At 42.5% G+C, this 25,019-nt stretch overlaps 1 protein-coding gene across 1 annotated transcript in view; it reads left to right on the top strand.

The window, feature by feature from the left end:
- The window catches only part of gli2a (GLI family zinc finger 2a), a gene marked incomplete at both ends in the record, with an annotated part of 74,731 nt that extends 65,243 nt beyond the window's left edge, over nt 1-9,488 (top strand). Inside the window, 5 exons of the mRNA XM_083996438.1 lie at nt 726-875; nt 2,741-2,905; nt 3,979-4,254; nt 5,335-5,701; nt 7,198-9,488. Coding sequence (XP_083852564.1) covers nt 726-875; nt 2,741-2,905; nt 3,979-4,254; nt 5,335-5,701; nt 7,198-9,488 — 3,249 coding nt within the window. The remainder of the gene's footprint in view (nt 1-725; nt 876-2,740; nt 2,906-3,978; nt 4,255-5,334; nt 5,702-7,197) is intronic.
- Between the last annotated feature and the right edge of the window lie 15,531 nt (nt 9,489-25,019).

Here is a 25,019-nt window from a genome sequence, read left to right as displayed (position 1 = left end):
ATAGAGGCTTGTTTATGCCGTTACGTGCAGCGGCTGTCGTCCGTCTGCCGTCTGCCGAATTTCATGTGAATGCAGCATGAAAAATACGATTGAGTTGCTTGCGATATACAACCGCAACGCTAGATGGGAGTAATTCCTACACAATGTACCTTTAAGTTATCTTTCTTTAGTGAGCATTCAGCCTTCATTATCATAGGACAGTGGTGCTGAAATGCAGCAAAGGTCCATAGGTCAGATTTGAACCTATGTGCCCCCCCCCCCCCAATGTGTCACCAACAGGATACAACTCAGCCCCCCCCACTCACTTCCTGATCAGTTACAAGTGAAGAGAACTGAAGATAAATACAAGGTGGTCACAAAATCCTCTTCCTGGTGACTTTTACTGGGATCTGAGGAAGTCCCTCTTCCTTGAGAAACTGACGCACACACTCATAAACACACACGTACACAAAGACAACGTCTGGAAAAACAGTCAGTGCATTTCAAGCGATTGTCTCCTGTCGACAGATGCATAATAACTGTCAGCTGTGATGGACGACACCATCACTCAGGATATGTGCGCGTTTTGTGCACACGTATGCGCCGACACATGGAAGAGGGGGAATTTTCTTGTGGGGGAAAAAAAAAGACAAGAATTCGCTGACTCATTTTGAGCAGCAGCACACGCATAATGATACATTGTGATGACAGGCTTGAATTGACTTTTGGATTGGCTGTCTCCTCAGCACATCAACAATGACCACATCCACGGTGAGAAGAAGGAGTTTGTGTGTCGCTGGGACGAGTGTTCGCGGGAGCAGAAGCCCTTCAAGGCTCAGTACATGCTGGTGGTGCACATGAGGCGACACACCGGGGAGAAGCCTCATAAATGCACGGTAAGGACCGCCTCACATAGCGCACACTGTTACTAGCTGGGTAACTAACTGAGCGCAGCATCATCTGGTCTCACTGTGTCACCCACTGCTGGATTTAAAGGGGACTCAGAGGCCAAGATATTCAGACTATCACACCTTGAGGGGGGACACTATACTGTAGGTAAATAGGGTAAAAATATCACCATGAAACTTCCCAAATGTATCACTTACATACAAATTTTATGTTTAAATATTTAAATGAGGCAATATCTAATGAAATATGCGCTAATCTGCATACATTTCCAGAACCAAAATCTGAACAATGGATGAAGCCACTTTCAAAATTCTTGTTTTATTTTGTTGACATATTAGAGTCAGACGTTTTTCCAAAGGAGATTTTGGATATCTCTTTTTATCACTCTGTAAATGAGATATAAATGTCACCAGCCCTAAAAAAAAATCAAATTTTGCCATATTTTCTATATTTTTAGGAATAAAATGTTGTATAAATCAGGCTTTGAATGATGTATCAACAAACCCCTCAGTAAAAACCTTCAGAATATAGACAGGAATAAAACTGGAAGGTTTGGTGTCTCTAAGTGCTGCTGAAGTGGAGATTTTGGGCCCAGAGTCAGAAAAACTCAGGTCTATAAAGACTTAAAAATTCCAGAGATTGTTAATGTAAGTCGTACTTTTACGATTGGTTGTGGATACGGAGGAAATGACCATTTTTGGAGCCTACATAAATGTTCAGGAGAGAGAGAGCTTTACAGCACAGTATGTCATAGTAGCTGCTAACTTTTGGTGAATTTAGGAAAAAAATGAAGGAAAATATAAACATAATGTCGATTTTACACCATTTATTTCCACTTTTCTGTTAAGGAAGAAAAACAGTGTTTGTTTTTGAAGGCTTTTTGTTCAAAGTTGTTCTCAGAGATGATGCACCCTGATGTATGACAGTTACATCATGAGGTTTTTGGTCCTCTAAACTGACTAGTTAACAAGAAACAGGACCTGGATGTCATGAAGCAGCCACTCAGTCTATATCCCACAGTCCTGTCCTTTGCCTTAGAAAAAAAAAGTTCATATGATTTACTTTGTGCTTCGAACCAGTGATATTTCCTTGTCAATAAATTATGGGGGTTTTACTGAAGCCTTCATTTTCTGTGTGAAGATCAAATTGAGGGCCTGTTTGCTCGGCTTCAAAGCGCGCTCACTGGCTCTTGTGAATGCATTAAAACAGATGACTCGTAAAAGAGAGAGTTAAGAAATCTGATTGACAGCGTGGGCGTGTAATTAAAATCTGCAGACAAGCAGGGGGCCAAGGGTCCTTATTAAGACCACGCTGTACATTCTCCGCACAAATCCCACGTGCATCTTCTCATAACACTCTAACACCCCTTAAGTCTGCTCTTTTGAATCTCTTGCCTTTTGTTTCCCATCTCTGGTTAAGTCTAATTTGATTTTCTTTTAATTTCAAAGTCAATTACATTCACAATAACTGCTCAGAAGGAATACCTAATTATAGTTTGTACAGTACAAGTGAATACAAAGAGAAAACACAGGCCTTTCTTTGTCTCAGTAAAGCACACACACACACCAGACAAAGAGCTCTGCCACACCTCACACTTAGTTTAGATATTTAACATAATAGCCCTTTTTACCAAAGTGTAGCAGGGCTTTGCTTTTGTGTGGCACGCCACAGTAGGTGGGCAGGAGTCCAAGAGTAGATTACATTTGAAAACTGAAACACACAGAGCTTTTTTTGTCGTCGTTGTTGCCCGGCTCTATTCTCTACCCAGCTGCAGGCGAAATTACAGCACTCAGCTTCACTGTCTGTCTGTCTGTCTGTCTGTCCGTCCATCTGTCTGTCTGTCTGTCTGCAGTTCGAGGGCTGCTCCAAAGCCTACTCTCGCCTGGAGAACCTCAAGACCCACCTCAGGTCCCACACCGGAGAGAAGCCGTATGTGTGTGAACATGAAGGCTGCAACAAGGCCTTCTCCAACGCCTCGGACCGGGCCAAGCACCAGAACCGCACACACTCAAATGAGGTATGTTGACACCAAGCTGCACATGTCTGTGGGGGGTTCTGCAGATTCTGCTATCTACAGTAGGGTGTGGCCCCAAAAGTTAGTCAATCCTCATAGTTTCCCATTGTAAATGTCCAACTTCTTGGACATGATGTTGAGCTCACTCTGAGCTTAAAATATTATTATTATTATTATTATTATTATTATTATTATTATTATTATTATTATTATTATTATTATTATTATTATTATTATATATTTAAGTTAAGTTAAATTAAGTTTATTGTTGTCATTGCATAAAAACCTACACAACGAAATTTCGTTCGACAGTCCCCTATAGCAGCAAAGAGCTAAGTGTCAATAAAATTTAATTGAGTGTTTGCACACATATAAAGTGCAAGGTACCAGTGTCAAATATATACATCAACATATTAAAAACATATGTTACATAAGAAAAAAAACAATGGCAACCACAGCACGTGTTTATGTGCGCGTGTGCATAGGCTGGCTGGGGTTTGAGGGAGGGGGGGTAAGGAGTTGAGCAAGAGATCCACAGGCCTTGGATAAAAACTGTTCTTTAACCTTTGGGTTTTAGCCCAATTTATTTATTTATTTATTTAATAGAACAGGCAATGGCATACACAATTTATAAACTGACAATACATTGACCAAAAACAGACAAACAGAAAACAAAGGACAGAACAAACCTGACGACATAATAAAGCAGGACCAAAACAGGACAGAAAAGGAAAAAAAAAAAAAAAAGAGAGAAAAAAAAGAATAAAATCTTTACTACAATAAGACACAAATTCGATTTCCATTTTTTCCCTTTTATTTTAATAAAATATAAAGTCAAAAGTGTAGACAGCAGTGCTATAGTGTTATTCAGGTGTACACTTACCAGTTACACTTACTAAGAAGGAAGGGCAGCCTGTAAGTCACCTGAGAGGCAAAAACCAGGGCTATGACCCAATGACTAATGCAATCTCAACAGTTAAATCTTCATGCTGTATATGTGCTGATATTTCACCATCCACATCTGAGCTCTTTCTCACTTCTACAATAAAATCTGTGTTTAATGTCCTTCTCGGCAGAAACCTTATGTGTGTAAGATCCCCGGGTGCACCAAGCGTTACACGGACCCCAGCTCTCTCAGGAAACACGTGAAGACGGTCCACGGACCAGAGGCCCACGTCACAAAGAAACAACGCAACGACGCTCCGCCTCGACAGCAGCCGCCCAAAGGCAACAGCGAGAACGAGGCCAAGCACGGTGCGAGAGGCGCCGACGGCAAGATTGAGGCCAACAGCACCTCTAGAGGAGTGGATGACCGCTTCCAGATCAAATCCATCAAGACCGAGACCTCTATGGTAAGTGACCTCTGAAATGAATGAGTATTGTTCATGAGTTATCTATTCATCTAATCTTTGAGATTTGAATGACTGTCCATTGACGAATCTAGTATTTCCAAGGAGTTAGTAGAACGATCAACTTTAAAGATTAATTGGATGGTGCTATGAACTCATTTTCCCTTTTACTAACACTGATTCCTGAGGTAACATGTTGCTGCCAGCTCTGCCTGCTTCCTCCCTACTCATCCCTCTAGCTGTTGCTTGAACTTGCTTCTCTCTTTCTCTTGTAATCTTCCTAACGGACAGACTTCACTGAGGTGAGCACTCCAACTGTCTCTCTGTCTCGTCAGCATGGAGGATGAACGATCGCGTTCTCATGTTTCCAGCTAAAATTGTTGCATATTTGCATGATTTAAATGGATGTTTGCATGATAATCCACTTTGAAACATTCGGACGATCTCCTTTGTATGTAGGACACACACATAAATGCATGTGTGCCAACCGCAGGCGCTGCCTTGAAACTGGATTTTTTTTCTTTTTTCCTGTCCATAAGATCACTGGCAGTAGCCTCCGCTGTCGGCCGACGATAAAAGTCATTGTCACATTAATATTCAAAGGCTGGGACTGTTTTAGCACAAGCACTGAACAAATAGTGCCAGAGTCAAGCTGTGATCAAGACTTTAGTTCATTCTGGGCCAGTTTGGATTTGTTGCCACTGGATTGTTGCTCACAGAACTCATCTATTATCCACTTGTTTTTCATGTTGTGAATAAATCAAACCCATCTATAACTGATGAGTTTATGGAACTATAGTCCTACATTAGTTATTACAAAACACCATTACAATCAGAATTTTTAATTGTGGTGATTATTTAATATTGAAGAATACATAATGGGCTTCTCTGAACTTGGCATACGGCTGCGGCTGTAATTATTTTATTCATGTCTATTTTTAAATTCCACCATTTTTTCCCCCTTGTTTCTTTATATCATGTATGTAAATGGCACATTGTTACCAAGGTTTGTGTGAATTTTTTATAGTCGAGCTACTTTTGTTCGACTCATCGCACTCACATCGAATTCCTTCCTCCCCTCAGACGTATCAGTCCAGTCCTGGCGGCCACTCGTCATGTAGCAGCGAGCCGTCACCCCTCGGCAGCGCCAACAACAACGACAGTGGGGTAGAGATGGCTATGCACAGCGGGGGCAGCTTCGGGGACCTCAGCGCGCAGGACGAGTGCCCCATGGTCGACTCCACCGTCCCTGCCGGGGGACAGCACGGCGGGGTGGGGCTTCAGCTGAGGAAGGCTGGAGGGCACGGCGGAGGCGTCACCATCAAGCTGGAAAACATCAAGAAGGAGCGGCTGAAGACAGTGAGGGACTCCTGTCCCTGGGTCAACTCTGCACCGCAACCGCCACAGGGTCAACGAAGCAGCATGAAGCTCCCTCCCATACCTGCAGTCGGTGAGTGTACACATCTGCTGTCTTTTTTTTTCAAGCAGTTGTGTAATGCCCTATATGGTATACAGGTAGATATCCATGTTAAAGGCCTTTAACTGAAATGATTGTGCAAAATGACTTAATACACTGCAAAAACGCCAAATCTTACCAAGAATATTTAGTCAAAATGTAATCTCTAGTCAAAACAAATCTCATTATACTTTATAAGACTCATCACATTAAAATAGCTTGTTTTTAGACACTTTTTACTTCTTTCAAGCTTATTTTCAATTGAAATAAGTAGAAAAATCTGATTGTGGAGCAAGTTTTTCTTTCTTATTACAAGCACTTGCACTGGCAGATTGTTCTAATTATTATATAAGTGAAAATTAGTTTGAAACAAGTGAAAACTGATCAAAAACAAGTTAATTTTTAGGTGATGAGTCTTATTTTAAGTGGAAAGAGATTAGTTTTGGCTAGAAATGAGACATTTTGACAAGAAATAAGACAAATATTCTTGGAAAGATTTTAAGTTTTTGCAGTGTAGCCGCATTTCCACTGCAGGAGTTCCTGGTAAAGAGGGGGGGGGGGGTGGGAACTTTACAGGAACTGTCCTCTCACTCAGCATCTCAGCCAAAGTGTTTTTTTTGTTGTTGGTTTTCCAGCAGTGTAGGCGCTTTCTAATAATGCTGGGATTGAAAATTGCCATTTTCAATCGTTGCGTAATCGCGTGATTGCATATTTATCATACATTTTTTACTGCTACTACTATCATACATCTTTTACTGACTCATTCTCTCTTTTTTCTGGCCGTGAAGACCCTTTTTTAATGGTTCAGGGTTTTAAAAAGGCCGCTTATATCAGGGCTTTCTCTTGGCGTCGCTCTGAGTCAGCACAGATTTACAAACTTCAAGCCTAGGGATGGGTACCTTATGAATCGATACGGTACCAATACTCGGTACCTGGGAAACGGGTACCGATATACAACAGTACTTGTTTTCGGTACTTTTGTGTTTAGTTATTTTGTCTAAAAAAATAGTAAAATTTTCACACAACTCCTCAGCCTTTAAGATTATTTTATGTTTTAGGGATGGGAAATGATTTTCGAATAATCAGTCTTTCAATGAAAAAAAGAATAGCCTATTTAATAGTACATGAGACTTGAGATCGTCTTGTCTGAAAAATGTAAATCTTCCCTTTTTACTGTGGCAGAAGGGGAAACATGGAAAGACTGGCTAAGACTGGCCCCTTATGGCATTACGTCCAATAGATCTGGGGTTCTCAAAGTGGCATCCAGGGGACCAGGTCTGGGTCTGTGCCATGTGGGTCCTCCGGCTCATTCACTTCATATTGGAGAGAGTGGGAGGAGCTCCACCTGTGACAGCGTTTCTTATTTGTGTTTAGTGGTTGTTGATGTTGAAAACCCCTGTAATAGACAAACTAGCCAAACAGTAAAATTGTTATTATAATAAATACTTTTAAATATATAATTATTTAACATTGTTTCTTGTGTCTGCCAGGTTCCTTGCTGGAGAACTCCAACACGATCAATACCCTAAGTGGTCTGCACCCCAACCAACGCATAGGCGACCTGTCTTCCTGTGAAATAACGCTGCTGAACCAACTGAACGAGCGCCGCGACAGCATGACCAGCACCATCAGCTCAGCCTACACCATGAGTCGGCGCTCGTCCGGTATTTCCCCCTGCTATTCCAGCCGTCGCTCCAGCGAAGCGTCCCAATTTGGCGGCAATCGCCACAACAACATCAGCTCCGCCGACTCCTACGACCCCATTTCCACGGACCTCTCTCGGCGCTCCAGCGAGGCCAGCCACTGTGGAGGCGGCGGTGTCGGCGGAGGAGGAGGAGGTCTTCCCAGCGTCCTTAGTCTGACACCGGCTCAGCATTACCGGCTCAAAGCCAAGTATGCTGCTGCCATAGGTGGAGCTCCACCCACGCCGCTCCCCAACATGGATCGAATGAGCCTGAGGACCCGCATGGCGTTATACACGGACTCCCAGGAGGGCTCGTCCCATCTGTTCCATCAGCCTCCAGGTGGGATTGTTCCCCGGCGCTGCAGTGACACTGGGTATGGCACCCGCAGCATGATGCCCCATGAAGTACCCAACAGCCTTCCGCGGCGTGCCAGCGACCCAGTGCGTCGCCCCACTGACCATCTCTCCTTTCCAAGGGTCCAGCGCTATAACAGCATGAACAGCATGAACCCCATGAATGGCCCATCGGCTTCAGAACACCACCAGGCGCTGGCTATGCACGGCTACACTCGCTCCGACGGCAGCCTGCAGCGCTACCCGTTTGCTCCCAGACCGCCTAGCATCTCCGAGAACGTCGCCATGGAGAACATGGCAGTGGACGGGATGATGGCTGGGGGGGAGGATGATATGGTGCTTCCGGATGATGTGGTGCAGTACCTCAGGTCCCAGAATTCTGGCCCTCCGGGTCACAACCTGGGGCAAGCGGACTATAATCCCAACAATCAGACTCAGGGCTACCAGACAGGCTTAGCCCCGGCCCTCTACGCACAGAGGAGAATGGCCATGGTGGACGCCACCCTGGCTCAGTCTGCTCAGGATCTGAACATGAACAAGAACAACATGCCGGTGCAGTGGAACGAGGTGAGCTCAGGGACTGTGGACAGCACAACGAAGCTCTCCAGACAGCAGCAGCAGCAGCAGCAGCAGCAGCAGCAGCAGCAGCATCCTCTCAGGGGGAACCTCGCTGTTGTTCAGCAGAGACACGCTTTTGGATCCTTCCAGGCACAGAGTCAGGGCCTGGGCAGCAACCAGCAGGTAGTGCCTATGAGTCAGAATATGTCTATGCAGGGGTACGCAAACCACAACAGCCAGAGGCTGATGAACATTACCCACCAGCAGAATCAACAACAGAGGCAATGCAACAATGCGAACTTGAGCGAGCACATGAGTCCTCAGCAAGGGTATGGCCAAGAGGCAATCCCTAACTCTATAGCTGGGAGCACTAGTGTGAGACCGGCCCGCAACAGCGTCGCAGACCCAGAACTACAAAGTCACAGAGCAAGGACACAAGATGAGTATTCTCATGTGAGCCAAGTGGAACAGCAGCAAAACTACAGCGTTCTCTCTCAACAGCAGCAGCAGCAGCAGCAGCAGCAGCACAACATCCATAACGGAGGCAGAGGAATGTTACAACCCCGCCCCCCAGCAGAGCCCAAGTCTATTAACAGACAACACACAGGGTCTAGCATGATGCAACAAAATGCCCAAATCCCTAAGCCATCTGATTTGACCCACAGTCACGGTAACGACACCTCAGAGGCCAGCCCGAAGAGGCCCACCGGCTCGGCGGCCCACAACGGCAACTCTGGAAACGCGAATCCCGCCGTGTTCTACACAGGTCAGATTCGCATGTTTGAGCCGACGTCCGTCAGCTTCGACGCCCCCATGTCCCCGTGCGCCGGTCAGGCTCCTGCCGGCAGCAACGGGGCAGTAGCCAACATGGCCTCCCCAGGAGTCAACCAGGTCTCCAGCAGTACGGTGGATTCTTCCACTGGTGGATCTGGTGGTACCGAGCATGCCCAGATTGACTTTGATACCATGCTGGATGATGGAGACCACTCCAGCCTGATGTCCGGCACCCTGAGTCCCGGCCTCCTGCAGAGTCTCTCCCAGAGTTCATCACGTCTGACCACACCTCGCAACTCTGTTACCCTTGCATCTGTACCGGCAGGGATTGGCAATATGGCCATCGGTGACATGAACTCCATGCTCACAGCTTTGGCTGAAGAAAGCAAGTTCCTCAATATGATAAGCTGAGAGCAACTAAACCTCATCACCCACCCGTTCTTACCATTTCTATATCAGGAATATGGACTACATGAGAAAGCACTGATTGAACAATGCAAAACTGGTTATTTCATTCTTTTTTTTTCCCTTATTGGCCATAGTAATATGCTCATCTTGTAATATTTGCTTCACATTATAATATGTTGCATTAAAAAATGGAATAGCAAGCATAGCTAGGGTTAAGGACCATTTCTATCATCATTTGTTAAAAAGCCATACTTTTTAGCTACAAATATATGATAGCCCAGGGTATATGAATACATCTACATACAACTGCCATTCAGTATTTGCTCGTGTCAAAGCCCTTTACAAAGTGGTGCACTGAAAGCAGTTCACATAGTGCCTTGCTGAGGACATCAAGGTTGAGCATCTTGAGTGTGACATGACAACAGTAACCGGTAAATGGACACGATATGTAAATATCAGATAATATTTTCTCATGAAGACCTTTATGTGTATAGATTATAATGTATGGTACTTGCTTTAAATTATGCTATATACCTTTGTGGTTTGGACTAGGGCTGTCAAAGTTACAGTGTCAAATGAGTCATTACATTTTCTTGAAGTTACACCAATAACTTTTATGGTTGGTTGGTATGGTTGTTTGTTTCAGGATTTAAAAAACATAATCTCAGACAAGACAATGCAACAGATGGCTCCATTGTCAACAGTTGTATGTACTGTATGTTAGACAAATGCAGTAAACCCCCTTAAAAAAGGAAATGCAAATATGTTTAGAAGATTAACTTTATTATGGGAACTATCACATCCATCATGAAGATGGAACTCTTTAGTACTAGATGTTTTTTACAGGCAAATGTCATATCACAGAACTACTGTGTCTTCACATCACCACAACATGCAGAGAATCAAACCATGCAAGCAGAAAATTGAAAGGTCCCCTATGCGACATGTTGATCCATAAGAAAATATTTGTGGTTTTAAAAACCAAAAAAACATCATAATGTAGTTTACATCTCCTCTCAGTTCAATGAGCGAATCGGAAAAGAGGAGGCTCTGAACCTCTCTTCAGAATGGATGAGTGATCAAAAAAAAAAAAACAGAAGACCAATCAAGTCCTGTAATTTGGTTGGTGGGTCCATGTGAGAGGGGCCTGGGGCATGGCTGAGAGCTGCAGTTGCTTTGTTGTGACATCACAAGTGTAAATGGGACCTTTAATATACATGATGCATATGATGAAAAAAAAATGTTATTGCCGTTTACAGTATACTATATGTACCTAATAATACATCATAGAGTTTCAACTACAGTACAGAATACATGTTTAAGTGAATGTGCATTTGACAAGCCATTTGTATTTGTCTGTAATTGCTTTTTACAATGGAACATTTGGCAGCCCTAGTTTAAACACGTGGTTGTACAAAATTATTATAGTCCATGGATATTAAGTCCTTCTTGATCATATTCTGAACTCTTTGGGATGGCACTGATGAACACTGAACAGATTTCCTTCTTTGCCCTCTGGATCAGAGGCTCTAAATCTCCATGGTCCCATCTCACAAGGGTAAATAATTGGAGAGGACAAGGATATGCCTCTTGTGTTAGTCTATCAGGGCACATGAACCCCTGTGTCTGATGAAGAACCTTCTCTAAAAGAATATACAAGTACCTCTGTGTGTTGTCAGTAGAGATCCAACCCTAATTAACGCATTCATACCGCCTCCTCTTCACTGCACCCTATACCTCCCCTGGGTTCTGGACGAACTGCAGAGAATCCAAGAATGAACTCCGACTTTGATAATGAAATCCTGCTTCTGACAGGATTGGTGAACTATCCCTCCAAATTCCTCAGTTTTATTATGTTTGCTGAATTTCTAAGTAGCCTTTCAAATGTTTGTGTGTATGCTCCTGTTCACTTTTACTATGCCCAGTGTGTGTGTGCGTGTGTGCGTGTGCGTGTTTGTACGAGTGTGTATATAGCTTTTGTACATTTCAAATAAACTATCTCCTTTTTTTCTGTTTAAATCCCTCCGCAATGTCTTCTTTTAAATCACAGGGTCTGTGGTCCTCAGAGGCCACATGAAAGTAAGACTGGGATTCTATGAGTGAAATCATGCTTGGCATGTTAACAGACTGCAGGAATACAGCACTCACCAGCCTTCTCACACAGCTAAAACGGGTCATGAGAGAGGCAAAAACATGCCATACTTGATAGTGAACTGAATCAATACCTTGTGAATCAGAAATCAGTGACTCTCACCATTAAAGTTAATGTGGCAAAGGGTTGTTCCATCCAACAGCTGATATGATCATACATTTGAGACATTTTAGAGTGTTTGTGTCAACCTCAATTAAGCTTTTCATCTTTTCATTTTTTGTCTTAAACAAGTTCTCACTATATAATCTGACACAATTTGCACCATTGTATGATGCAGATCAGGAGGTGTACAATCATGTGTTATTTATTTTCTCTTTGCGTTCATTATTAAGCTCCACAAAGCTGCAGAGAGCTAGAGTTGAAACTTCAGGTGATAACCCACCACAGGTTCATCACTAGCAGTGAACCCCTGCCTCATATCTGCAGCAGCCACTTCATTTAGATAAATATTGGAAACAGCTAAATATATTATACTATATATCAGAACTCATTTGTTTCATTTGTCTTCTACCAAAACTAAAATGTGAAATCAGTTGGTTCTGTGTATGATTATGTACTGGATCGGAATTCATCTTGCTGTTCTGAACCAGAATGTGATCAAGTGCATTTTATCTATAGGTTCATGGGTGCAGATCCCAGGGGAGACGGGGGGAAAAACCCCCCCCCCCCCCCCATTTCTGAAAAACATGAATTGTCCCCCCCAATAAAAATACCCGAAATTATTTAAAATTGAACAAATTTCGGACAGCATAACTGGCATTGTAAAAACATGATCAGCTAGTTTACACAGTTGGCTAGGGCTGCATCATCAATCATGCATAAAGTAGTCCCATACAATGGGAGAAAAGGAAGATGGTGAGAAGAATTGGGGATCTGGGAGGGTCATAGGGGGGCGAAAAATAAGAACTTGAGTAGACATTACATGCCCGAGACCCTTAAAATTCTGATTTACTAACAGTTAGGTAAGATAAGCAGTGATTCGCGCTGTTGGCTGTTTAGGACGAATAAACAAGAAAGGTAAGAACAATAAATGATTCCCTGTGCAGTACTTTTTGAATGACATGGAAAGCCTCTACCAAGTTGTAATTTATGGAAGCATGGTATGAGTTGCATACAGGCATACAGTCCCCCCCCCCCCCCCCCCCCCAATCCTGACATCGGATCTGCACCCCTGTATAGGTTGGTCTTTTTATAGATGACACACATGTTGAATTCTTGAACATTGGCAAGCCATCGGTGTCTGAAACTGTTTTATAAAAACTAATACTTGGAACAAAGAAGGTTTCCTCATTCTCATCCTCATCTGAGCCAAACAGGGCAGTATCACAATATCTCGTCTTTATGTCGGTCAGACTGCTGCATTTGCATTAAGAATCAAGGAGCCACCTTGTTTTTTGTGACTCTTGTTTTACTCTTAAATCCCATCCCCCCTGCATTAGTCTGTGGTTTTTTTTATGATCTGTTAATGTAAAGACAACGTGTAACTTTTTATCCATGATTCATTGCGCAGCAGGAAAAAAAAAACCTTAGTTAAAATAAATATGCCATACACACAAAATGTATGCAGAGCTGTTTCTGGAGTTAGATGGCACTTTGTCCAAAATTCACAGTGGCAGGTCAGTTCTGAAGAAATGTGTTGGAGGGCAACATAAAACAGGAAAGATGAGAGGAAGGAGAGAGAGAGAGCTGTTACAGAAAATAACAGAGCAGAGCTAGAAGAGGCAGGAGAGAGATGGGAGAGGAGCTGGGGTACAAGAAATGTGTAATAATAAAATTTTAAAAGATTAACTAATATATGCAGAATGCTTAAAGAAAGAGAACAAATCACCTTTAATTTGACAGCAAATTCAGATGGGGTCTGGTGAAAAGTGAAGCTCTCTGATTGCTTTTGCCACTAGAATTTCTTATTCTCTTAGAGAGAGAGGATGGGAGAAAAATAGCCTCGGGGTAAAGAATCCCTCCAGAGAGAAGAACAAGAGGTTACTGAGGCAGAAATTGATGGTTAGACAAAGCACACGGATGAGGAAAAAAGGTGTGCCCTGAAGCTCACAACTTCATACTGTAAACGGGCACAGAGCTTCTACATCTACGCCAGAAAGTGAGTTTCCTTGTAAGTTAGGCTTTTAAAGACTGATTGACATTTTAACAGGTTGAGACACTCACCTGTTTGACATAATCCTTACAGAGTTGACATAGCCAACAAGTTAGACACTGGGACCTTGATTTGTGCAACATGTTACCAAATGATTTCTTTAAAAAGAGCCACAGTCATTCAGAATAGTGTTTCTGGTTATGGGTGTGGCAAGTGGCAATAAACAATCAGTCAGACAGAGCAATACAATACAATAAACATAAATGACCAGAGCCCTATGTCACATGGAGGTTCAACATATTACAAATACATGTCATACTGACTCATGCCTGAACACTAATACCCAACATAGGTTCAAAACATAGGAAAAAATTAAGAGACAAAATTTAGCAAAGATCAAGTTTCTATTCATTTATTTCCAGAAACATCTTCAACCAAATATATACCGCAGTGACTTTGTCAAATTTCCCGCAGTATATCATTTGGAGACCTCCAGCTCTGCAGAGACACAGGGTCGGCAGGTGGAAAACCCACGAGGAGTTGAATCATTCAGCTGTGAAAAGTCATGAGGTCGTTGCCACGTTTCTGTAAAACACAGAAAATCTTACTTATGGTCTGTTGTGATGTCCTGGGGGAGAGGAGCCCTGCTCCTCCGGGAGTGGGTGACGCTGATGTGGTTGTGTTTGACATTGACTTTAGCTGACCATGCTAGGCTGGCACTGTGGCTGCTGTAGCTGCTACCTTGAAATGCTTCTGGTAGCTCTTGCTAGTTTGCACTAATCCTGGTAAACTGGGTGATGGTCGACCGTTCTAGATCATTCAAGTTTTTTTTTTTTTTTTTCCTGAAATGGTATTCTTTTTTTCTCCTTGCTCCCTCACTGGCTGGCTGACAACCTCTGCAGATCACTTTTCCACTCAGTATAAAATTATTCCTCCCACAATTTAACTGGCTAAGACACCTGTCAATATCAAATAATGCCCACATTCACTTGAATTACACATCGTTCATTACATCTTAGTTTAACAATAATCTAGAAATTATAACTGTTATTTCATGAGTAAAACCAAACAAACTAATTAATTATTTCAATATTTTTTCTCTTACGGCTTCGCTGAATACCTTGAAGGCCCCAGAGTCTTCCTCTCTCATTATCTGAAGCTCTTGTCTATCAACAATCACCACCATCAACTCCTGCAAGAAATTACATTTGGCAGCAGAGAAAACTCTTCTGTTCCTCCTAATCATTTATACAAATTTGTATAGAAATTTAAAGGAACATCAAAAGCAAAACCTTGAATCACCCAGGCACCCATCTTTAATATAGCCTACTTCTGTCTGTTTATATTACACATCTGTCCATGTTGTAAAAATGTTTTCCATTTTTCAGTGAAACAGCATTGCATTGAGTTTTTATGATGACAAAGTCACTGCTAAGACATGATGAGGACAGAATTATGGTCCAAAGTTACACCAGCACACGTCTTTATGACTAATCTCTTATCAGTTTTGTAACGTAACAAATTCTGAAAGGTGCCAGTGTCCCGTTGAGTGCACTTCCCATTCAAAGCACAGTCATCGGCCTATCATTGTCAGCGATGGGAAGCAGAGTGGAAAGGGAAGCATCCTCCTCTGTGTGTGTGTGTGTGTGTGTGTGTGTGTGTGTGTGTGTGTGTGTGTGTGTGTGTGTGTGTGTGTGTGTGTGTGTGTGTGTGTGTGTGTGTGTGTGTGTGTGTGTGTGTGTGTGTGTGTGTGTGTGTGTGTGTGTGGAATCCCCTTCCTCTCTGTTCAGCTGTCCCTAAGTCAGCCAATCTCTCACAGCGGGGCTCTGAGGTGCCAGTGTCTGTTAAGTACAAGGCATTAGGAGGAAGTCAGCTGTCGGCTGGTGACATCCGCACCCCGCACCGTGGCTGCTACCAGACGAAACAACATACATCAGAGGGGCAGAGGGTCAAGTGGATGAAAGATTGCTGTCCTTAGCTGACCCTCATGAAACAAACACAATATAGAATGCCTGAAAATAGCTGGTATTCTACAGTGACGTGCTCATTCCTTGTTCAGACTTTCACCGGGCCAAAGAATCACACAGTCTTCTCTGATCAGCAAAGGTTATTCATCAGTAAGACGAGCAAGTTGATAAAAAAAATCTAGTAACATCTCTTTAGATTGATTATCTAGTTTATTCAGTTATATTATATGGTAATGTTGGTCAGCTCTGCTGCCTGTCCCTCCCCTTCCAAGCACCACCAAGTTTACCCTTTCAGTGAAATATCAAAATAACTGTGTAGGCCTGATGGACACATTACCATGAAATTTGATAGAGATTTTTCTCATTTGTAGAAGATGACTCCCAATTACTCCAGTTATCCCCCTACTTTCTGAAGCAGCACCATCATCATGTCAAAACTGTAACCACTGAAATATTTGTATAATTCAGCTCTCTACTTGTTAGCCAATCAGAGGTTAATAATGATCATTTCTTGCAGGCATTGCAGATGGCATACAGTATTCACACAGTTTGTAAAAGTTCCACATGTTGTTTTGTTTTAGTGGCCTGTTGTGTACCAACACATTTAACAAGGTGGGAGGTGGAACAACACAGCACACCACAAAGTGCTTCTCTCAATCAATCCATCAATTTATTTAAAGTAAAATCACCATGATATTGTCTCAATAAAATCAAGTACAATAGTAACAAACAATAAAACACCTGAGGAAAATGATAAAACAGTTAAGTATGTTTTAAGACGGGACTTAAAAATTGCAGTGGATGTAGCTTCTTTGATATCTAGTGGGAGGCCATTCCATAAAAAAGGAGCACGGTAGGAGAAGGCCCTGCCACTCAGCCACAGAGTAGTATTTACTTCTGGGGATCAGTAGTGACAAGAGGCATTGATTTCCATCTTTATTTATTTCTTGTTTGTGAAAATGAGCTGATATTGATCGACTGTTGCCTAATCAGGGGCATCCACACTTGCAAGTCTCTATATCTTCTAGGTCCAAAAATCTGAGACCTCTTTTAGAGGATATAATGCTTTGCTAGTGTGAAAACAGGTTAATCAACACAAGGTCACCAGACACGATGTTTAACAGTCTATTCACTCATTTACTCTCATCAGTGATTGAAGGTTTTTTATAAAACAGTCATAGAATGTGACTAAAAATCCCGTTTGAAATGTAGACTGAATAAAGAAGTAGCGGAGTGTGTCACAGTGTGCTCTTTGACCTTCTGAGGTTCAGGTCATCATAATAAAGCGATTCACTGACTGGGGCTGTTGTGCCTTTCTCCCTTGGCTTGGCTCAGGTTTTCATCAAAGGCTTCCTGCGTTGAGCTCCATGCCGACTGAGATCAGAGGGACGTGACCCGTGTCTGAGTCAGGGTTACCTACTGCTCCAATAGAGCTTTGGCCCCGTCCTGCTGCTGCTGCTGCTACTAGCCCAAGGGTAAGAACGTGCCCCACTAAACTCTGGAAGTGCAAGAATTATGATCAACTCTCACAGAGCCTTGGGGATGTCTGCCATGAAGGCCAGCATTGTGTCGCTGCTAGAGGGAGAAAGAGACCTGGGTCAGTCCCTAACCCAGATCATGACCCCATCCTAGGTTATCCTCTATTGCCGGGCTGACTGAGGGTCAGATGCTCTGAGAGCTTCGTCATGAGTGGGCCGTTGAGGAATGCCATCATTTGATTGAAGTGATGGGGGGGATCTTCTGATTAAAGGCTTATGTGTGTGTAGGGAGTGGATGACCTTGTCTTGGCTTTTGGTCAGCAACATTTAAAAGCTTCTCTTTAATGCTTTTTTTAGACTTTTCCTTTTTCCTGTTGTAACTGGCTGAAAGAATGCACACCCACTTATCTCCCTTATACCCGCTGCCCCTTTCCCTTTGAAATAAACACAGAATCCATGATGACAAGTTATTCTGATTATTAAAGGATAAGCTGTGCTTTGTCTGCTTAAGACCATGACTTTGAAAAGAAAACAAGTGTTTCAAATATATTGGACGCATTAAAAAGGTAAAGATAGACCTGTTATTGTGGATAAGAAAGAATGTGCAGAGTAAAGACCACAGGGAGTATATGGGCTGCTCCGTCTTTGCTAATGTTCCTCTGGTTTGGCTCGGTCACATTTTCTGGAGGCCACATTGACCGAAGCGCCACCTCCTCCCAACGCTGTGAAAACCCTTTCATCAGGACATTTTGGCTTCTTATGAACACACCAAAGGAGTTTTCCCACCCCAAACCTGAACCCTTGACCTTGTTTAGGGGTTGGGAGACCTGACTTGTAGCTGATGCTGATGGACTAGTATTTTTACATCCACGTCACTTGTAATTATGGAGTAGAAATGGCAACTACACGTACAGTTTGAATGACTGAGCATAGCTGAAAGACAGCGGAATGCCTGGGCTTTAAGAAAAAAAAAAGCCATGCATGTAGATTTACCCTTACAACCTCGCAAATAGACACTTAAGCTTGTTTGTTTTCCATAATCACACAGGTTAGGAAAAGCTCAGCGCCGAGATAATCTCCGTACCGTCGTAAATCAATGGAACAAAGAGGATGATGGTGCCATCAGGCATTTTAGAAAAGAAAAAAACACAGTATATGAAGCACTAGGGTCAGTTACGTTTAACATGAGGCCTGACCATCTCACAAGTATCATATACACACTCCTTTTCTTTTCCTCAGGGCTTGTAGGCAGGGGGAGGGGGGTTGTGATGCAGCAAAAAAAAAAAAAAAACCCTGCTCAGACAAAACACAGATTGTTTCCTTCCGTATAATGCATAATGGTCCATTTGCCAAATAAAGTTCCTCTGGGCACACACAGCAGGTCTGTAGCGAATGGTAAACCACTGTGTTGCATACATCCTGGACATGATGCCAACATGTGGGATAGGGATATGTCTATTTTGAGGAACGGCTGCTTCCCTGTTTCATTCTCTGTCATCTTCGTGTGTCTTTTTAAGCCACTGTAATTTGGTTAAACTACACATCTAAAAATGCATGGACATTTCCCTGTCTACATCAAAGGTCTGTATAACTGTCGCCTGGCCAGAGGGTTCAGGCTGATCTGACTTTGAATAGTTGGTCAAATGTTGTCACACATGACAGGATAGACAAAAACCCTGCACGCTAAAGTGCTCAATTGTTCTTTTTTTGTTCTCTTTTACTTTTATTAGTGAGGGAGAGAGACTAGGAAGTTAGGGAGGGAGGGAGAAAGAGACAGAGAGAGAGACAGAGAGATGTAGATGTAGTACAGACCAGACTTGATTGGGGACTACGTTTAAATGATCAGTGCATTAGAAGGTGAGCCCCAACAACCACAAATACACACAATGAAATAACTATCTTCATTACTATGAACACACACAGCAGTACCACATACACCGTCATCTTTAACTGTATGTATTTTATAATATGTATTAATCCATGAGGGAAAATAGTCCCCAAAAACATTGATACATTATTATTATTATTGTAAACACTGGTTTGTTTTTGTCGACCCAATGAGATCCAATGGTTTTATATTAGACCAAGAGGATTTCAATATTGCATTCTTGTTGTTGGGTGGTCAGAGTATGTCTTCTTCTGGAGCATCATTTACACGTTTTAAAGCAGAAGTGAGCGATCCGGTCGTTTTCGCTAATGCTGCGTTCCAGGCAGGTTTTTGAAATCGTAAATTACAGATTCAAGTCACAACTTACGACTTTGTAGCGTTCCAGGCAACCCACTCATGTTTTTCCGACCTATTTTACCGGTGAAAGTCACTATAACGGCCACTCGTAACTTCTGACCTGTGAACTCGTACCAGATCAAACTGATACAACTTCACAGGTCGGAAAAACAGGAGTTACGAGTTTCCTTGAACGCACCATAACAGTCCTCGTCCCTACGTCGCCACATTCACGGCGTCCCTTGGCTGCACACACAGCCCTGCATGCCGTTCTCTCTCCTCATTGGATAAAAACTGTAGGATACGATAAATGTTTTCTCCTCGACTCAGAGCAGAGCAGAGGGACTGACAGACCCGTGTTTCAGTCCAAACACTCTATGTAAGTGATTGCTGTCGGAAGATATAACTATTTAAGACTTATATTAACACAAATATATCACTTACTTCTGCTTTAATTTAAATTGAGAAAACTAGTGTTAACTAGTCGAGAAGAACACCTTGAAATAAGCATGTTTAGGTGTAGTGGTTTATTTTCCAATTCAATTCAATTCAATTCAATTCAATTCAATTCAATTCAATTCAATTCAATTCAATTCAATTCAATTCAATTCAATTCAATACGTCATTGTCACTTGTAAGAACAGTTACTGTATAAATAGCAATGTGATGTCATTTGAGCATCTTAGTACTGGCATAGCAGGAATGCAAAAGTGCCTCCCACATATCCAATATATACTAACCAAAATATGTACTGTGTAGTATTTAGCAAATCAAAACAACATAACAACAATAAAGTACTTCCCCCTGAAGGCTCAGTTGTGCAGCAGTGCAATACTGAAGTCCATCTTCTGTGTATAAAAAGAATGGGGGCTGGGGCGGTAAACTGAGCTGGGTGGAATGTCGTGTGAGAGCTGCAGCAATGCAAAGTCTAGTTCACAGTTATTGCAGTGGTGGAGTGTGGTGTGTGATGAGGAGGGGCCTGTCCGTTCAGTAACCTCACTGCCTGAGGACAGACTGAGGCTGTGGGCCGGTCTGGTGGTTCTGCTGGGATGGATCATCACTTACTAATGTTTTATATATTTGATCTGACTCTCCGCATGTCGGAAATTGAGGAGGGGAAACCTCTGCCTCTGTGGCCCAGCCTTAAAGCTTCAGTTGGTAACAATTATTCAGTCATATTTGCTGGAACTGTCACTATATTCTGATAGTCGGACATTAAATGAGTAATTTAGGACAAAATCCAACTCCTCTGGCTCCACCTACAGCCTGTAATTGTGTTTGCCAAAATCCATCTTTTTTTAAATAAAAGTGTTGCTATCTACCTCAGATATAGATGGTTGACAGACACTGGGATTGTTTTTCTTACAGGCCGTTACAGCCTGAACATCCCTCCCTTGATAATCACTTCAACAATGTGTACAAGACCAAAAGGTACCAAGTGTTATTACCAGTTTACAAAACCTCCCTAATCTGTCATTAGATTATTCATTTATGAGTTTATGTATTCTAGTAACCAGCAGTGGTACAGTATAGGTGACCCATAACACATGGAACCCCAATAGTTTGGGGCCATAAATTGAGAATATTGTTGGAAGCTTCTTTTTTATATAATCCATGTGCACAAATTAATATGCAGCGTTTTTTTAGTTTCTATCCAATGCATCAAATGGCTACTAGACATTTGTTTTATTCATAGCAGCATCTTTTAAAAAAAGGACTGAAGAAAACACACTTGCTACTTGGCTTTTAGTGTAACTTAGGTACAGTGCTAAAGTCCTCCCTGACATACGGGCTTTTAGCACTCCAAAGTGTCAAAACCTCCCATTTTAGGTGACAAAGAATTATCACACATCTAATCTCTGGCTACATGGGTAGGGGTGACTGAGAGCATCGTTTTGACTGACAGCAGCACACTCCTGCTAAATGCTCATATAAAATACACTCACCACACTGAACAGCAACTCGGAGCCAAGCAGCTCTGACAGATCTGAATGTGCATTAGAGAACACTGGTCCAGGCATTTAGGTGTCTACTTACTCTAAATCCTCTGCCTTCATCCTGACCTAATGCATCCTCCTCCTCCTGTAAATCCAGGAAACCAACACTTATTCTGTAGCATTCCTGGTCCCAGTTTAGGCAGGTTTGGTCTTGAATCAATTCCCTCCTCACTCTCTAGACCAGAGGTCTTCAACAGGCGGTCCGTGACCCCTAGGGGGTCAGTGGAAGTACTGCAGGGGGGTCGTGGAATTTCTGGTTGATTAGACTTTTTTTTTAAATATTTTTTTGTTTCCATTTTCTATGTTTAGAAAAAGAAAATAAGACACATTTATGTTTGAAATTTAAAGAAGGCAATTTGAACAGCTTGTCTTCATGATTATCAGGCAATTGACAGATATTTATGATATTGGCCTTGGTATCAGTTTAACAGGTCTGTTTATAAATGGCAGTGGTACAACCTCCCTACTCACTGTACCTGCAGAGGTTTAAAATAAAAACATTAAAGCAGAAGTAAGCGGAATATTTGTGTTAATATAAGTCTTAAATAGTTATATCTTCCGATGGGAATCGCTTAGTGTTTGGTCTGAAACACGGGTCTGTCAGTCACTCTGCTCTACTGTAAGCTGAGGAGAAAACTTTCCTTGTATCCTACAACCTTTATCCAATGAGGAGAGAGAACGGCATAAAGGGGCGGTCCTCACTGTGTGTGCAGCCAAGGGATGCTTGTGAATGTGGTGTCGTAGGGACGAGGGCGGGGACTGCTAACTCCATCGGCTGACAGGAAGTTAGCCAAAACCACCGGATCGCTTACTTCTGCTTTAATATACAGTATGATCCTGTGTATTATCTGAATGGCTTAGTATTGAATGCACAATAACAAGGTATGTTTAAGGCAATAGGCCCTGTACACAGTTTTACACAGGGAGGGTCCCTGCTCCATCTCACCATCAGTTTGGGGGTGTCCTTGGCCTGAAAAAAAAGTCGAAGACCCCTGGTCTGGGCTGCTAGGAGATCAGACATAGATGAGTCATATCAGTCACTGAAACATACAACATTCTGATGTACAGTATGAACAAAACAATGTGGCTGCCTGTATTGTAAGTCACACTGAACACTGCATACTACATAGTGCATTTCCCTCAACTTGTCGCCCAAAAAGCAACCGTTATAAACTCTCCTTCCTCCCTAATTCTATTGCTCTGTTGAACAAACAGCCAGTCCCTATTCACGCCAGAATCAACCCTAGGCTGGTGGCCTCCTAATTGGAGGAAGCGTAGCGTAGCTCGAGTTTTTACTCTTGCAAATTTCCTTGATCTTAGGATCTTTTAAATGTATTTATTTATTTTTTACCAAGCCAATGTCCTTTTTACTTTACACCTCTCTTTTAGAACTGATAATGCCGACTGCTATGGTTTTGATGCTGTGCAATGCTGCTTTGTCTGTATGTCTGTCACTGTATGCATGTCTATTGTTTGTATGTATGTCACTGCTTATTGCTTATTGCTGCAGTGCTTATATGTCTTATTGTCTTGTTGCTACACGGTGCACTTTTGCCCAAGACAAATTTCCCCCTTTGGGGACAATAAAGTTTATCTAATCTAATCTAAACATATACTGACATCTTGACTATGATCTTTAAAGTTGCTCAACAGCAGCAGCCACTGCATCAGAACCATAAAGGTTTATTCAGTGAGTCAGGCTTTGGATGAATTATCAGAAGGTGGCAGCAGACGACTTCAAGAAATCTAAGTTTTACTTTAAAAGGAATTGATTTCCCTCTCAGTGTATGGGTGGCAGTAAGAGGTTAGGGTGCACCACAGGCTATAAACTGTCTTAAACATATCAACTATTATTATTGATTGCCATTAACTTTGCATGGACAACACAGTCTCTTATGAATGATCTTTATACTATAGAACTGTTTTCCTCATTATGTTGTGGTGACATGTTTAGCATTTCATTTACAGTAACATGACATTACCACATAAAAAGGGAAAACTGCTCTTTACTTCCTCATTGGGAGATCAGGCCCCGCCCACCACCTGCTGGCCCCAGGTGAAAGAGCAGAGAGCTGGTCAGAGATCAGGTCAGAGACTCAAACACACGACTGAACCTCAATCAGACCCAGACTCAGAGATGTGTCATGTTTTGTATTTTAAAAAATCATACAGACGGTTAAAAACGTGATTTTTAACAGGTGTTGATCTTTAAGTTATGGTTAGGAAAAGAACATGTTTTCAACAAACTGTGTGTGAACATGTTGTGTGAGAACTTTCTCTGCCAGTGCTCAGTACAACATCGTAGCCAGTACTAAAGTGGTCTCATCTTGTTCCACAGCCACACAGCAGCGTTATGAGTGGATCTGATTATTTTCTCAAATAATGTTTTACACACATTTAGAGCTCACATTCTTCTATTAACTTATTCTCCCCCAAAAGATAAAACAAGTCTAAGTTATCACAATGATGCATTATTTTCATCTCCTGTGATAGGCTACATTCACCTTGTTTATAAAGCCATCACCTTGGCATGAAAGCCACAGTCTGACAGTCTTGATGGAGATGTCATATGAGCTGGCGATCATACAGGGCCCCAGAGTGTAAAACGCTGCTCACTGTGTTCAGTGAACACTCTGCTTTGTGCTGAATCAAAAAGCCCTCGCTGATCGTCCTATTCTCCTCTGGCTGCGTATCAGTGTGACAGCAGTTCCAGAAGCCAGAACCCTCACCACTACTGCACTTCCCAGGCGTAAAAAAGGACCTCGCTCCCCCCCTCTCTCATTTCTGTCCATTAGCAATCCAGAGGGGGAGGCTTTTGCTGAAAACAAATAACAACAAACAAAAGACCAAAGTGGGGCGAGGAATGCGGAAGGGGGTGCAGAGGGAGAACTTCTGTGTGAAATAATTGCGAGGAACAATTTCAAACAGATGTCTGTTTAGACTTGGCCCTGGGCTCGTGTCCCCGTTAAATATAGTGATTTGATTGGAAAACAAGCATGCGAGATGGGCTGGCGGCCAGCCGCACCATTCGGGGGCTCTCTAATGACCCCCGAGGGTTAAGGGGTCGTCGGAGTAAAAGCAGATCAGAGAGGATGTGGGGCCAGCGGCCAGGACAGGGCCCATAAATCTAGCCCATTCTCAGAGGAAGCTATCTTTTTTCACTTCGCCATCAGAATTAAAATACAATCACAATTGTAACATTGTGCTCCCATCAGTGCACAAAGGTTATAATTCAAAGCGTGCAGACAGAGATGGGAGGTGGGGTTGGGTGGCAGTGGACTTTTGGGAGGAAGGTCAGCGGGGTCATGTATTTTAGGCTTGATGAGAACTGCTGCTAGAGGGGTTGTGGGAAATGGTCCTATAGATATGTAACAATCTGTATATTACAATCTATCACTTTATCACATCCATGAAACCAAGTTATCTGAATTGGCAAAAAGATGCATTCGCGCTTGCAAAGAAATTAGTCACAAATAATGTTTTTGCCAATCTGCTAAATCCAATTCATGATCACCGAACTATCATGAATGGGGGGCATTATTGCAGTGGGAACATTATTTGCGAAGGCAGAAATCTCCGATGGCAAAGCTGAGCATAAGTTTTTCTTCCAATTTTCAGCCGGCT

Source organism: Trachurus trachurus (genome assembly GCF_905171665.1).
Source record: "Trachurus trachurus genome assembly, chromosome: 21".
NCBI lineage: Eukaryota > Metazoa > Chordata > Actinopteri > Carangiformes > Carangidae > Trachurus > Trachurus trachurus.
Note: the sequence above shows the minus strand (reverse complement) of the source record. Positions and strands in the feature narration are given on the sequence as shown.